Source organism: Takifugu rubripes, chromosome 18 (assembly GCF_901000725.2).
Source record: "Takifugu rubripes chromosome 18, fTakRub1.2, whole genome shotgun sequence".
NCBI lineage: Eukaryota > Metazoa > Chordata > Actinopteri > Tetraodontiformes > Tetraodontidae > Takifugu > Takifugu rubripes.
In genome coordinates this window covers 7,422,617-7,439,142 of record NC_042302.1, presented here as the reverse complement: position 1 = coordinate 7,439,142, position 16,526 = coordinate 7,422,617, and the positions used below count along the sequence as shown (strand labels likewise).

At 46.5% G+C, this 16,526-nt stretch overlaps 1 protein-coding gene across 10 annotated transcripts in view; it reads left to right on the top strand.

Moving 5' to 3' along the window:
• The window catches only part of foxp2 (forkhead box P2), a 79,835-nt gene extending 68,739 nt beyond the window's left edge, over positions 1-11,096 (top strand). For 8 of the 10 annotated variants that reach the window (XM_029851558.1, XM_029851564.1, XM_029851563.1 and 5 more), the window contains 6 exon segments: positions 632-735; positions 888-989; positions 3,147-3,268; positions 3,349-3,418; positions 4,106-4,389; positions 7,733-7,877. In XM_029851558.1, coding sequence (XP_029707418.1) covers positions 632-735; positions 888-989; positions 3,147-3,268; positions 3,349-3,418; positions 4,106-4,389; positions 7,733-7,877 — 827 coding nt within the window. 10 annotated transcript variants of the gene reach the window in all.
• The last annotated feature ends 5,430 nt before the right edge of the window (positions 11,097-16,526 follow it).

Genomic DNA, 16,526 nt, shown 5'->3' with positions numbered 1-16,526 from the left:
TGTTTAACATAATGTTGAAAAAGCAAATTTCTGTGTGAGTACTCCTGCATTAAAAGCACTCAGCCTATAATGGTTTTCTTGTCTCTCACACACACACACACACACACTAAACAGTGACATAAACACACATGACCGCAGCCTTTCCAGCGTCTGACATCTGCTTGGTTTATAAAAGGAAGCCTGTGTTTAATCACTCTTTATGTAAATAGACAAGAAATTCCTCTGTGCATCAATATTAAATGACTGTTAATTAAGTTCAAATAACAGTGGGAAGAAAATACAATATTTATTACATTAAGATGTTCTGTGTATTAAGCTTTGCATTTTAAACGCTCGGTCTTTGATGTTTGTATTTACGCTCTGTGTTTAGTGTGAAGACGCATAAATTATTCAACTTCACCCTTAACTAACTACACAGATCTCATTTTATGGATGTATTAGTGTTTAAGATCTCTCATGAGAAAGATTAATTAAAAATGCATTTTGTTAGACATGGAAAATGCTGATTTGCTGCCCCCCCCCCCTCTCTCTCTCACCCCCCCTCCCACTGTTTCTCCTCCCATTTTTGATTTTGATGAAACCTTGAGCAAATTCACTACCTGAAGGAATAAAAATTTGCCAATTATTTCAGGTGGTGACACAGTATTTATTTTTCCAGAGATCGCCCCAAACTACGAGTTTTATAAGAACGCAGATGTCAGGCCGCCATTTACTTATGCAACCCTCATAAGACAGGTGAGTGGGAAAGAAATTAACTTTGCTTGATTAGATTAAAATTAATTGCGGCATGAATCACGGCGGCTCGCACAATCCGGCGGCGCGTGCACGGCGCCCGTGAGTGGCGCGGCCTCCTTAGTAAAGCGTTCTTTGATGTCATCTCATTCCAGGCTATCATCGACTCTGCCGAACACCAGTTAACCCTTAATGAAATCTACAGCTGGTTCACGCGCACGTTCGCCTATTTCAGACGCAACGCCGCCACCTGGAAGGTAACCTCGACGACCCCCCCGTCTCCCCCTCCTCCTCACGTCTTCCTGTTTATCATCTCAGGGGTGTCTTTTATCTCCTCTGTTGCTTTATTCCCTTCTCCACCATTTTGGCTTTTTCTGTTTGGAAGTGACGGCCGAGAGAATTATTCTGCACCAGATATCGTTTTCTAATTCTGTGCAATTAATAGCGGAGGCTTGGCGTGGAGAGGAGAGGTGCTCTGACGCCCTAATTATACAGCAGCCACTCCATCATCAGCATCTTTTGTTGAGAGAGACACCCCACCTCCCACCCCGGCATCCACCTTCTCTCGCATATCATTGGTTAATTAAAAGGAGGGGAAAAATGTCTGTTAACCAGCTCGCGGCTGGGGGGGGACAGACAGGCGCGTGCATGCAGATGAGCTGCGTCAAAGAGAGGGTTAAGGGTGTGTTCATGTGGAAGAAAGTGAGAATCGGCATGTCACGCGTGGAAGGAGCTCCCTTTATTTCTCCATTCTAAAGGGCCCGTTTGTGTATCCGTCCTCTCTGTCCCCGCATTTATGTTTGTCTCCCCCACACAGAACAGGCAGAAGTGTGTCGAAGCGCTGATAAAGAATATCTCTTTTTTATAATCCTCCGGCCCCCTCAAATGTCGCCACCTTTTGCTTTTGTGGCCGCTCGGAGGACTGGAGGGAAAACCTCCGAGCAGCCGTTCATCAGCATGCAAAGTCAGGGACGGCACTAGATTTAGCAAAGTGAATTAATTTGGATTTGGGATGCAAATGAGCTCAAGAGTGTGTGATCACCAATTCAGGAGGGCGCGCAGGAAGACCGGCATCCTTTTCCAGTTTGTTAGCGACAGCGGCCACATTTTTGCCGCGTAATGAAGTTACGCAAGCTACGTTCACAGGTCTCATCGCCAAGCGGGCGCTTTCAAAGAAGTGGTTATTATTATCTTGGTTATTAAAAAAAAAAAGTTCCATTGTTGCTGAGCTAGAATGGCAGCGGTGGCGCACTGACATCAGAAATAGCTCCATGTCTCCAAGCCTGCACGATAACCATGGCGATCTATTTACATCCACCCCCTTCTCAACGCTGATCAGCAACCAGCACATCATTTGATTAACAGAGAGAATGTATGTTTAAAAAAAGGAGAGAAAGAAATGAAAGGTAGTTTAATATCTCAGTCTCATCAGCCCCCAACACACACACACACACACACACACACACACACACTCTCTTTTTCGCTCACCCAGAAGCTTATTAGTTCTAACTATATAGCATGCATAATAAAACTGCTCATTTGCTCATTAATATTAAAATTATCATATTCAGAGCCATGGGCATTAAGATCAATCAAATCCTGGGATTTTCAGGTCAGATGCTAGATCTGCTTATGAGGTTTTTTTTTTCCCAGAATCCTTTTTTCTTGGAGAAAAAGCAGTACACACCACGCTCAGGGAGGTGATAAATATGAGAGGTAGGGATATTAAAACCAAGGTTATTATTTGTAGAGTCTGATGCATGTTTTAATTATTGTCATATTAATATAAGAGGACCTATTTTTAATACATCCTTCTCCCCTTTGTAATAAACTAAGGCGCCTTACTGACAGACCCGCCCGGTTTGAATTTAAACACACTTTCCATCATACGTTTGAGAGATAATTGTGTCATGTAAGCACGCGTTTGACACCACATGCAGATTATTGGGACATATAGATGTCAGATACAGCTCACCTTAATCCTGCTTATCGGCGCGCGTGCTGAAACACCGCGGGGGGGGGGGACGGCCTCCTGATGACGCTCTTTCTTCTGGCGCTACTGTCATCTTTAAACCGATGTGTCCATTAAGAGGAATGCCTTTCGTGAGCGGAGAGGGTTACTGACATCACCATTATCAAGGCCGCCATTACCACTTCTGTCACCACCATAAGCCATTCGCTATGCTGATTACCTCCTTTTAGCCTACTTACTCTGATTGATATGTACTGTGCACAGGACTTGTAAGAGCATTCACTCTCACTCAGTTTTTACTAATTAAATCAATGATGCGTGAATGTTAAGAATTTCCTTTTAAATTCAAGAAAGGAAAGGGGGGGAAAAAATCACCCCACCCCCCGACTGCCTTAGTCTGGACAGTCGGATGAATGTTTCACCGCGTCCCTCTGACCCGCAGAACGCCGTGCGCCACAACCTCAGCCTGCACAAGTGCTTCGTGCGGGTGGAGAACGTGAAGGGGGCGGTGTGGACGGTGGACGAGGTGGAGTACCAGAAGCGCCGGTCGCAGAAGATCACGGGGTGAGGACCCGCTGCCCGTCCTCCGCCGCCTTTTTTTTTTGCGTTCCACGTTTGACACCTCCTGTTTTGTGATTTTCCAGAAGCCCTTCGCTCGTCAAGAACCTGCCCTCCAGTCTCGGCTACGGAACGGCGCTAAATGCCAGCTTACAGGTAGGAACCCGCACCCACTCTGACCGACTGGCAGGACTTAACCGCCGAGTGACCAGCGTATGGTTAGCGAGGACAATAGCGGCTCACGTTAGCGCCCCACGCTCATAGAAACAAGTTTTTCTTCCCCTTCTTTCTCCTCCCTCACTTCCCTTTGCGCCCTCAGCCTCAGAAGGCCACCGTGTGGTCAACCCAAGAAGCATCTCCTCCTCCCTCTTTCCCTCCGTCTTTCCCCTCTTTCGGCCACGGCAGGCCGGCTGGATTGATAGAGGCATGTGCAAATGCAGGGGGCACGTGCATTAATATTTATCTAAGCTGTCATAAATGATTTGGCTTCATAGTGTATGCCGGCGAGGTGCTCATGGCAAAAAACTTTAAAAATTTAATCACTGTATATAACTTTAATGCTCAGCAGGCAAAAGTGTCAGGAGTTTTTTATTATTTTGAAGTAAAGTTTTTTTCTTCCCCCCTGGAAGGGAGGGGGGGGGGGGTAACCAGCCAAACCACACATGAGCACATGAATGGCAGCTGGCGGGACGTGGGTGTCTGCACGGTGTAACGGGGCGAAAATAGCCCCCATCAGAATGAAACACCACCGAGCTTGGACAATTATGAAGATTTTCATTTTCTCCTCTGTCACGTCCCCCTGCCCCTCTTACCTGCCCCCGCCCCCACCTCCTCCATCGCCAGGCCGCCCTGGCGGAGACCTCCCTTCCCTTGCTGGGGACCCCCGGCCTCATGAACAGCGGCTCCACGGGCCCGATGGGAGGCAGCTGTCACGGCCTCCTGGGCGGAGACGCGTCTGGCCTGCTGGGCGGCAGCCCCCCCGGCCTACTGGGCGGCAGCCCCCCCGGCATGCTGAGCGGCAGCCCGCCGATGCTGATGCAGTCGGCCCACGAGGAGCTGAACGGATCCCTTGACCACTTGGACACCAATGGACACGGCAGCCCTGGATATTCCCCATCTGCACACATGTGAGTTCTGCCACCTTTAGAATATCTGCATGGAAAAACGTTACGTTTCTGTTATAAGCAGATAATAACTCCTTTATTGATGCTGTCGAGGAATCCAAGCACATACCAAACCTCCACTCACTGTCCTTTTGCCCTTTGTTGGTTTAATTGGCTGATATTTAATCCACAGTCTTCTTCGGTATCCCCTGACCCGGGGGGCAAGGTTCCATTTGTCGCCACTATCATATCATGACTCGGCTCCTTTGCCTGCCCCCACCATGGTCAATGACACCGGTGTTTGAGTTAGTTCAGTCCTATAAATAGTCCCGATTCTACTTTAGTCTTTAATTACAGCACTGTCTGCGTTACAGGGCGTTAGCTGCCATATTTTATGCACGGCCGTCTCCATTAATATTGAACACGTGTAGCATTAATTACGTTAAAAATCTCTATTTCCTATTTCTGGTATAATGGAGCTGTGAGGGAAAGACATCATTTTTAAAAATTGATGTCGGGGAAAAGGGGGTCTGGAGCGGGAGAGTCCGACGGTAGCACGCGAGGGGGTTACACAAACAGGAATTACACGCCGCTGGCTCGCCATGCTGTCCATCAGAGTGGGCGTGGCTTCTGTCATGGACAAACACTGCACTCAGGCTCCACGTGAGCGTGAGGTCAGCCGCAGACGCACGTCCATACGCTCCTGTATTTGGACGTGTTTACCCCTCTCTGAAATGGGGCGATAAGTGGGGCAAATCTTGACAGAATCCCAGTCTTGGCGCTCCCCCAGCTCATCTAACTTTCAGTAACCGGACAGCGCCGACTGCCGTGTTTTCCACTCGCTTTGCTGTTTCCCCCAGCCTCGCCACCTCGACGCAGACAGAAATGGCCGCGGAGACGTGTTGGGCCCCCACCCCCCCAGCCCGCCCTCACACACCACGACAAGCTCAAAATGGAAGAAATGTGTTTTTCCGTCCTTTTTTTTTTGCCTCCACGATGTTGTTTAAATAATAGAGTGGTTTGTAGCACCAAACTAAATAGTACATCACCTTGAAAGGACTTCCTCAGGAGAGAACTCCGGCACGGCCAAAGCTATCCGGCAATTAGACGGAGCGCTCCATCCCAACCACGTCCAGAGGTTAATGCCGTTTGCTTAACCGCGGACCGGATCGCCTCAGGCCGCGGTGCGTGTGCGTATGCATATGCAGGCCACTCGTGTACGCCCTCAGGGCTGCGCTTAAAAAGCGTTACTGCGGCCCAGGAGGGGGTAAAACCGCAGCATTCTTTGCAAACAATTTTAAAACTGAAAATGACCGTTGAAAATAAAAAACCAAACCTTTTTAATGGGAGCGAGTACCGGCTCCATCTTGTGCTGTCTGACGGTGACCGCCCAGCTTTGGTGTTAGCTAATGAATCATAGTGAGGCATTATGAATTCCTTTGATTGTCCCCTGCCCCCCACCCCCCCACCTCTGTTTCCTCTCTGTGCTGCATCTCTCATGCCCCCCCCCCCCTTCCACACACCTTGAATCTACCATTAGACCTGTGGACTAATGACCTTATTTGCATCCCTGACATACCTCAGCATGATTGCCAGTGCTAATCTTCTATTGATGTGAGAGCGGGCATCTCGAGAGCACACACACACACACACACGCACACACACACACGGAGCGCCTCATATTTATTACACCGCAAAGTCCGGCGTTGACTCCTGATCGACTCAATAATAGCAGCCGGCCATTAAGCACTAAATGGTTCATCCACATATTTTTAATAAAGCGTCAGAAAGCGGCTCCGGGAGTGTGGCTCCTCTAAAGACGCACAAACAACAACGAGCCGCGTACGGAAGCATCAGCAGAGGCCTTTCACACATTCACCCAGGTCACGGTGCGTTCAAGTGCTCGCTGGCCTACTTTAGTGACTAATCCATGATGATTTGAATAGACCTGGACTGACTGAGCGTATTTATTAATACCAGTATCACATGACAGGGTGTGTTCAATCTATTCATCTCTTTATTTTAATATAATTCACATAATACGTTGTGTGAATCACTAAAACCCTAAATAAACAAATATAATAATATGAGGTGTTCACAAGATTTTGAATTAAAAGGACACAAAAAAATATTTTAATCACAAATAATTCACAAAAATCATCAGGCATCATATTTTACATTGTTAACAAATATTATCATATTCACTTATTTGTGTGTGTGTGTGTGTGTGTGTGTGTGTGTGTGTGTGTGTGTGTGTGTTTCTGTAACCTCCATCAATCTGGAGGAAATATTCATGTGTCTTCTTCATCCCACCAGAATATTAATTTACAGTATTTGGCTCTGAATATTAAAGCCATCTGTACCTTTTAAAAATTCTTTTCAAATTCAAAGCCACCCCCCCTCCCCCCCACTGATGAAGGCGGCCCAGGAGAGAGGCTACGAGACGAGTCCTAACGTACCACCACTTGATAAGTCTCCCTCTCTCGTTCGGAGTCTGGTGGGATTTTACCGATGCATCCGATGTGTCAGGAATAATTAGGTTTTGTCAGATTTATCATCGCGGTACAAAACCCCTCTTCCCGACTCGGGGCCCCCGGATCGTGTTACGCCTTGTTTGTGCGTGACAGCGTTATTATTCTTGTTAGTTGCCGACACTTTAAAAAAAAAAAAAAAAAGCCGCCCGCTTCTTCTGTTGTTCTGAGGCGAGAAGCATCGCCGCTTATTGACAGTGGCTGAAGATATTCATCCATTTAGAGTTAAAAACATGGATCATGGTGTCCGAGCCAACTGCCGGGCTGAAGTTGATTAATGGCAGAACCTAGCTGCCGGTTTTTCCTCTTGAGGAGCGACACGCACAGCCCCTGCATATTAACGAGTAGCTGCGCTTTCTATTAACTAGATAAAAAAGCCTCTCCTCTGCCTTTGCTCCAGGGGGCTCAGGGATGAGAAATTCTCCATTATTTATCATGTGGCCTGCCCCCCCCTCCCTCTCTTTTGCCTTTTTCATGTATTTCAACCTGGTGTCATCAGTAAACTTTTAAATGCCAAACATGTCTGGAACATCGCGGCTTATCTGCCTTACACGGCCGTGTTTTTCATGCAATTTTCATGCACTTTTCTTACAGTAGACGTGAGGCATCGTGTCAAATTAGCGTCTCACCAACGCGAGGCTTGTAGATAATGCATGTAATGGATGTTGTCACCTTTTTTTTTTGATGCAACAGCATGTTTATCTGTCCTGGCCTGAACCCTTTTTCCCCTCCAAATTTTTCTCCTACCGCCATTTCAAGGAGCTAACGAAATTAGCGCGTTAATTGAAACAAATTTCCCATTTAACAACTATGATATCTATGTGGTTGTGCCACAGGCCGCCCATTCACGTGAAGGAGGAGCCACTTAACATGGATGACGATGACTGCCCCATGTCGCTCGTGACGACGGCCAATCACAGTCCGGAGCTGGACGACGACCGGGAGCTAGAGGAAGGGAACTTATCGGAGGACCTGGAGTGACTAGCCTCGGTTTTTGGTCCAGCGTATCCCATCGCCCAGCCGCACTGTTTCTCCCACACGGACGTCCTGCGAGACTCGAAAATAAAAACCACTCCACACCTTTCACCACTCGGACTATTTATTGAGCATGCATCTGACCGGAGGCCCAGTGCAGAGGAACTCTTTGTTGCAGCCCTTTGGGATCCCCGAACCTGACAGGCGTGAGATGTCTGACTAAAAAAAAAAACCAACAAACCCCCCCCCAACACTCTTTCAATGATGGCGCAGCCACGAACACTAGAGTGACGACGGAGGAAACGACAGGACACAACCAAGCAGCTCGTGTTCTGTTGAAAGCTAGCAGGCTCATATACTGCCAAAAAGAGAGACATTTTATGTTTGTGAATAACCCCCCCCCCCCCCTCCCCCCATCAGTAGTTGCTGACGTCTAGAGACGATTGCTGGTTCAAGTCGAGTTGTTGCTCTGTTCCCATTTTGCACAGGAGTAGTCTCAGAAATTCGTGTCACTGCCTGTATGTTGCTATTACGAACCAGTATTATAATTACTATTCTTATTGTTTCAGCTTCTTTAAAGGCCATTCTTGATTTCAAAGCATCATTTTCAGACACCATGGACTGTAAATGCCACCCCCCCCTCCCCCGACTCCCAAAAACAGAACCGCGGTACCAAAACTATCCAAACAGGGGACAAAAAAAAATCCTAAAAAAATAGAATCCATCTGATATCTGTTTGTGGTTCAACGTAGAAGAAACTGTAAATTCAGTTAGGGAAGAAAACCCCAGTTAGTGTGAAGCACCATTTTACAAAACAAATGCATTTCTGCTTGATCTCCTTCTCGCTCTTCTGCTTTTACCTCCTCGTTCGAAAGCTTTGTCTACCTGCAAACCAGTCACAGGCGACAGCTAGAAACCAAAGCCAACACTAGCAATGGCCAATAGTTCACGGACAGGAGCCTCTCGGCCCTCCTGCCACTTTAAACTCGTACAAAGAGACGCTTTTGTTCCTCAGACTACCTTTTGAATGACCTCTGGGATTGTTTCATCCAGCCCCGCGTACAAAGAGAGAGGGGGGAGCTAGCTAGCTTAATTTGGTAACTTATGGAACGTCAAATCTTTTTCCTTTGTTGCCTTTCACCCGGCATACTGTTGGTAACAAAGGAGCTATAAACTGCAGGTATTTTGTGGCGATTTGACCGGTAGAGAGCAGCTAACTGTACAAATGGATTAATGACCAAAACGTTTGTGTGCTCAGTGGACGTGCAGAAAACACGTGTGTTGTCGTGATTTTATTTTTGATACATCGGGAGTGTTTTTCCTTTCAGTTCTTTTCTACCTTTGATTTCTAACCTGGTGGTAACGTGGTTGTTCTAAGCGAGAGCGTCCGATTAACGTCACGTCTTGTCTCCGATGCCGCGTCGAATCCGAAAAACTGAAAACACCGCTAACCAAACAAGAATATCTAGTGAAGCCAAATACTGGTAAGTCATGATTTCAAGGTGGTATGAAATGAAGTGGCTTAGTTTAAAAAGCAAATAATAATAGCCATCACAGAAGGTGAAAATTAGCCGCTCCTAGGTGATGTTTGCTTTAAGCTCCGGTCGGTCGCTTCCGAACCAGACGCTTCCTGGCGTTCCCCTCGCAGCTAAATGTCATTAAGAAAAAATGTCGTCGCTTTAAGAGTCATTTCTGTTTTCAGTAAACCAAAGTTACACAAAATTCTGCCTCCTCTTCTATGGGATAAACCACCCACATCGAGCGTTCCCGTTGGCGTTCTCCAGAAATTTGTCCCGCCAGCAGCGAGTCTGCTTGGCTTTGACCAAAGTGGAGACACTGTGCCAACGTCAAAGAGCTGGACAGAGCTCCACCTGCAGGTCGTACGAATGCAACACACACAGGAGCAAAGCGTATCCCTTCAATACGTAGCTGAGTCAGCAAAAACAGGAAAATGGCGTTCTTAATAATCTCATGACACCAAATAAGGAGAACATCATCTTTTAAAAAATAGGGGGTCTCCCACTTACCCAAAAAAAAGGCTTCTACCTCTGCACAGGAAATTCCGAACAATTACGACAGATTGCACGAGTTATTAGAATACAAGAGCTGTTACACTTTACCGCGCTTGTCTCATTGGACGTGGCTTCAAACCGACGTTTACACCCCCCCCTCCCCTCCCCCCCGCGTCAAGATACGGAAGATTTGCATTGTAATAGGTTGTCCTCAAACATTTGTAGAATGATGATGTATAGATTACCTGTAAGGGAATATTGTGGTTTTTTTATTTTTAAAAAAAAATGCATGTCTAAAACTCATTTGGTGGACTGGAAACATGAACCAACAAAAAAAAGAAAGAAAAAAAACCCACGGGGAGGACAGCCCAAATGGACGTCCGATGCATAGGAGTCCGTTACCTCAGAGATGCTGTATCGGGAGGGATAAAACCTGTCAGCCACAGAATGCATATTACCTGTAGATTTGCATGGGTTTTGTATAAATTAAGTCAAAAAAGAAAAGTCTAAAATAGTTGCTTGCACATAATACCAGAAAGACCTCCAGAACTGCGATCTGCTCCTCCACTAGATTCTAGGATTGTCTGGATTTTTTCTGGGTTGATTTTGTCTGTATTTTGATAACTGTGCATACTTATGTAAAAAAAAAAGAAAAAAAACATGTTGGTGGACCCATAAATTTACCAGACTTTTTTCTAAGAGGAAAAAAAAACTTAAGTGTTTCTTTTCTGACTTACCTGAATTTTTACTGTTTCTCTCTCATTGCTCGCTAAGAATAGCAAACCTGCTTTTTCTGCATCTGCTTTGCTTAGCTGTAAGGCTTTACCTACTGTGTGTATTTATTGCTTGTACCTCTGTGCATACTTTATGAAGCATTATGTCTGGCAGTTGAGTCATGTATCCTTTCTACGGCTATCCTCTAATAATTGGGAATATGATCCCCCCTATGTATACAGTAAATCGGGACTGTAGCAAACATATGTTTATGTAATTGGTGACCTTATTTCCGTTCCATTTCCTTTCGCTCGAGATCCAACGACTTTAATTTCTCCTTATTTTCGAGTACTTTTCATTACCGTGTACTGTGTCCATATGTTCAAAGTTCTCCGACGTTAGAAGGTCATGGTTGAGAATTGTAACAGACATTATTTTCTGTATTCATGGCATTTCACTGCTGAATAAAATAAAGGACCAAAACTTGGAAATTTGAAAAGCAGCTGTCTACCTCCAGCATCAGAGAGTGTTTTCCCCATATATCTTTTATTCTACAAAGGCGCTGCCATGGAAATCTAGCCGGCATTACACTTTTAACGTTCCAGGCTGCTACTTCAGAGACGTGAAAGAAAGTGCTGGGGAGAAAAAAAACAATTAAAGATTAATGTATATGTTACAAGGCTTTGTTCCAGCTAGCAGCACCTAGAGTCTTGTTTAGAGGAGCGGGACAGCCCTCTGGACCTGTAATGGGTTTAGCCTTTGCATGACTCAAGCCCACTGCTTTCATGTATAAACACGTCCCAGTATGGAGTTCCCAGTATAAAGCACCAGTGTTTTGTTGCTGCTCATCTTCAAAGTTGCTTTTCAAACTCGGTTAATAAATCAGGCTAATCCAAAAAAAAACACCTGCTCATTAGCATTAGCAAGAAATTCCCCCAGTTTTTCCTCTCCGCCCTCCAGAAACACAGATATAAAATTCGTTTCACCCAAAAAAAAAAAAAAAAAGATGGACGTATATTGACTGGTAAAAACGCTGTGATGGCCCTCGTGGCTAAATCAGCTCCGGCGGGCCTACCACACCTTGTCGGTCATGGAGCAGCGGCACGCCGACGCCCTCATTGAGATTCAAACGGAATCCACCATGACCAATAGGTTGCCCATTAGCTCGTCTGTATGCCGACAGCCTTCGACACGTTCCAAAGGGTGCCCAGAGACGTTGCGGGACTCTTTGAGTCATGTCCACTGGTCATTTATTCCTAACACTGATGCATGTTCTCCCCCCCCCCCCCACCATATGATGTCCCATGAGAGGTCAGAAAACAACAGCATTTTTCATAAAGGCTGGCAGACAGACAGTCCCAGGCACCAGCCATGGCAGGCTCCTGTTATCTCCTCAGCAATGGCGTTCCGGAGCATTAGCTAGCTCGCGAGGCGCTCCTCCTCCGCGCTATTTATGCACTTGGAAGTGTTTGTGAATTCAAGTGAGGGATCGCATACGGAGCGCAACAAGGGCCGCTGTGTACTACACAACATCAGAGGGAGCTCCGACATTAAAGTGTGAGAGCGGCTGCTATAGACCCTTCTTTCAAAAGCCATGAAATAATAATGGCTTGTGGTTAGAGAGGTATCCGTGAGTCACACTGGCTGCTTTTCATAAAGTGGAGTTATTTACAGTGTGATGAATAAAAGAAAGGGTAGCTGCTGGTGCAGGCCTTTTCCACATGAATGGTGCAGGGGGAGCCAAGTTCCTCTAATAAACTATGGCAGTGCAGTACACTAGATCAGACACTGCCAGACAGAGTGCACTCAAAATGGACGAGTTTTCCCTTTTTCAGGGGGGCAATAGTTCCTCGTTTTTGGGTAATAACCTTATTCATGTTCTTGCCGGTGTTAGCTGAGAGGTGAGGTTTTGTGTTTAGCATGGCCTAGCTCTCAGTTCCCATTGCTGACCCAGAACTGTAAAGTAGGTTTAGGGTTGAGGAACCACCACTGGATGTGCTCCCAAACGTCTTGATAAGCCAGTGCAGCAGGACGCCAGACAGTTCCTCAACCTCCCCGCAAACTCTCCTCATCAACTCTGACCAATTAGGTCAAGCTCCGAACCATCTCCGATCTCTCCATTTATTGATTACTAGTGCATCCTCTTCTTCTCTGTCTTCCTGTCTTTCCCTGACCCAGCGATGCGACACGTCAGCTCCCATGAACACCCCTCTGCCCCCAGGCTGCGAAATTGCCTGCTAAATAGTCCGAGGCAATGGCAACGCTAATTGAGATCATCATTATTATAATTGCGGGCCCTGAAAAGCGCGTCTTAAATAATTTGCATTGCTCTCAAGTTGATATTGGGCACAAAAAAATAATTGCATAGCTCAGAGGCACGGCACGAGGCTTCGGTGGCGGGCGACTAGGCTCCACCCCCCTTCCCAAAGCCCACTGCTGCAACTGCCCAGCCGGTATCCAATTTAGGTGCCAGAGGGCATCAAAGATGTGTTTCTGGTAAGTTTCCTGGTTTGGTTCATTGTTTTAAGCACTGAAAAAAGCATTAAAACAGTCGGAAAAGACAAATTTTCCCACGAGGCCGGAGTTCCGTTGGTCACTTTGTTTGGACGCAAACAAACCAGACCCCGCTGTCGCACGTCAATACACAACTTCAACGGAAGTCGGTGATACATAAAACCTTCAGTCATCGTTACATCAGAGGGACCTGAAGTGAAGGTAGCAACAAAGACGGCGTGGATGTGAGGCGCAGGCGTAACGTACGCACGGGAAATGCTTATTTCTCCAAGTGCAACGCGGGATTAGTCCCCCAAAATGGTGAAAAAGTGCTGATATTCATGAATTCTCGCCCGTGGCGTTATCTAACAAGCACACACGCATCAGACGCCCCCTCTTTCACCGTCTCGGCCCCACGTTTGCCTCCACAATGGATCCGACATGTTGCCCTGATTCATCTCATTGTTTGTTTCCTGGATGCTTGAAAGACAACAACAACGAGCACATCTAACCAGAATGAGAAGAATCCGATTAGCTAAATCCTCTTAGAAACAACACGTTCCTCGCCTTTATCACCCCCCCCCACACACACACATCTCCAGCGTATTGCTTTCTCCTCTCGCGTGTTCGAGGTGGATCTCGTGCAGGTGGTTGCAGAGGTTACGCTCCAGAAGAAAATAGGAAAAAGGGGGAAAAAAAGCTGACTATCATTTTAAATCCACAGTAATCACCTCTGGCCTTAATTACCAATTCATAATGGAATTTATAATGGAATGATTTCAATTACCCACCACCGGTGGCACCACTGAGTTCTGCAATTAAATTACAACAATGCAGGCGCGCGTCTGTTTCGCCGCATAATTTTCAGCATTTAGAGATTCTGGTGATGTTTTTGCGTTGACAGAACTTCCGATGGGGAAGCTTGGAATCACACAAGGGCCTTAAAAATAAAAAAAGAGAGCAACCTTGGGGTGGTGAGGGTGGTTGTGGCACGAAGAAATCTGTAGCATTAGCAAGGAACGGTGGGTTAAATCACTTACTGAAGATTTTTAATGACATTTCAGTGTTCCCGGTATAATTACTCTTCATCTGAGATGGGCCGTAATGCTGTTGGACAGTCGCAGTTCAGGCTCGCTAGCTCGCTTCATTAGCGTGTCATTCCTATTTCACATCAGAGGCTTTAATTGTAATGCTGAATATGCACAGCTCTCCACAGAAGCCTAATCAAAGTGGATCCACTTGTATTATTAATATCAGAAATCAGCCCGCTTGGTATTTTTTTTATAAATAAAAGAATACAGACGCATAAATCAGCTGTCATTTATTAGCGCGGCCCTGGCATATCCGCCAGACATGCAAGGAGAGCAACCCCACCCCGTCCCTGTTCCCCCACATCACTCATCAAGATTTAAAAAGAATAAAAGACGGCGAGGAGAAAGGAGGTAGAAAAAAATGCATTAAATATACATACTAATTCCGGTGCAAAGTAATCAGATTACAAAGCAGGTGACATTGAGCGCAGGAAGGATTTCTGGCAATAACAAGCTGACGGTGGAGCTGAAGGATGAATGCATGATTGTGAAGGAGAAGGCGTTGAGGACTGTGGATTCAAATACCTGGAGGGGGGGGGGGGTGTTGTTGAGGCGGGTCCTGTTTGGCCCACGCCGAAACCCCGGCTGTGTTTGGAATTCTGTGTGCAGTGAGAGTCAAAGTGCTGCGGAGCGCTAATCCACGCTTGGGGAGGAAGGCGGCGCCCGAGGAGCAAAGGGGACTGGCCTCCAGGTTTTGGGCGATCAGGGCTGTTGACTGGCCAACGTAAGAGCTAACAGTCGGGTTCTGCTTTCTAGCTTATTTCAGGTAGCGGGTCGGCCGTTGCTACCCAAACTCCCGACAATCGCAATCATCTTCTCAAAAGAATCAGACGACCAATCGCTGATGAATGGCTTTTGGCGTTCGCTGTCCGAGGCAGGCGACAAAAGCGTCTGGCGCGTGACAACATTGTCACACTTCACGTCGGAGCACAAGAAAAGTTCTGACAGCTTCAGGTGGGCGAGGCAGACCTGAATGATTAATCAGACATTAATGGGGGGCAGACATTAATTAGACATTAATGCGGCGACTCTCCCCATTCTTCCAGTCACATCCGTCAAGCGTCACATCGTCTGGACGTCCCGTCCCCCGTTCACCCCCTGCCAAGGTCTCTGTTTGTTGTCCTGCGACTTTGGAGTTCCTCCCTGACTTTAGCCTCTTCAGCGCGAAGGTGAAGCCATAAGAACGTTGTTGTTTTGGGGGCCTGGGGGGGCCAGCGTGGCGCCAACGCGTGAGAGCGCAATTTGACGCTGGTTTGACGGCAGGACTATGAAACCGGAAAGAATGACAGTAGTTTCCAGTTTACTGTACATGCAGGGAATGGTGGCGTAGTAGGGTGTGTGTGTGTGTGTGTGTGTGTGGGGGGGGGGTGTTCAAGTGCAGGTCAGCTCCATTACCTGGGTCCAGCGTGTCTGTCTCACATCCTGAACATACATATATAACCCTGGCTTGATGATATTCTCTTCCAATCTCGCTCGTTCCCATTCCAAACCTCTTTGATCTGTGATTTGCATTTAAACGCCCACGGGGTGAAAATTATTTGGATTAGATTTTTTTTCTTCTCTCCCTCTTTCTCTCCCTCACCGCCTCCTTCTGCATCCTCTCACTCATTCATTCACCGTACCTGGGGCTTGTAAACTCATCCCACCCTCCCCTTCCGTGCTCTTTTCCCCCCATTCCGTCCTCCTTTTCCCGTAGCCGCGCCGCTCATGGTTTCCTTTTAATATCAGCTATGCCCTCAGAATGAAACAAACAAATTAGCTGACAACTCACCTAGCTAACCTGCTGCGGTGTAAAATTGGCCTCGAACAACCACTAACACCAGACAATGAGATGCAGCATTCCAGGCCTAGACAGAAGAAGAAAAACCATAAACACAATTACTTAAGTAGACGATATGCTTAATTGGGCTAAAATTAGGTTCTTTCTTTGAGGATTTCCTGTTTTTCTAGTCTATTTGAGGCAAGCTCAGCGAGCCAAGTGCTGACTCTTCCACTACTTTTGGCTGTTCCCCTCCGGCGTCGCCACAGCGCATCTCCATCTAACCCCATCGTTTGCATCTTCTTCTCTAATCTTCTAATTTTGCAAATGTTGCCAGTTGCACCATTTTCTATGTGGAAAGGCAACGTAGCTTATATACAACCCCAGATCTGCATTCACTAACAAAGGGCAACTACTTAACAAGCTTTATTTTGGCGGGGGGTCATAATTTGGCTAACAGACAAGCTAACCTATAAAAAATGTCCCAATATGTGTTTTCCAAACTGTTCTTTAAAGGTTGAAGGTCAACAGTCGAGGAAAGTCTGTTGAATTTAGACTCAAACTTCAGCAGACAAAAAAAGTAGAA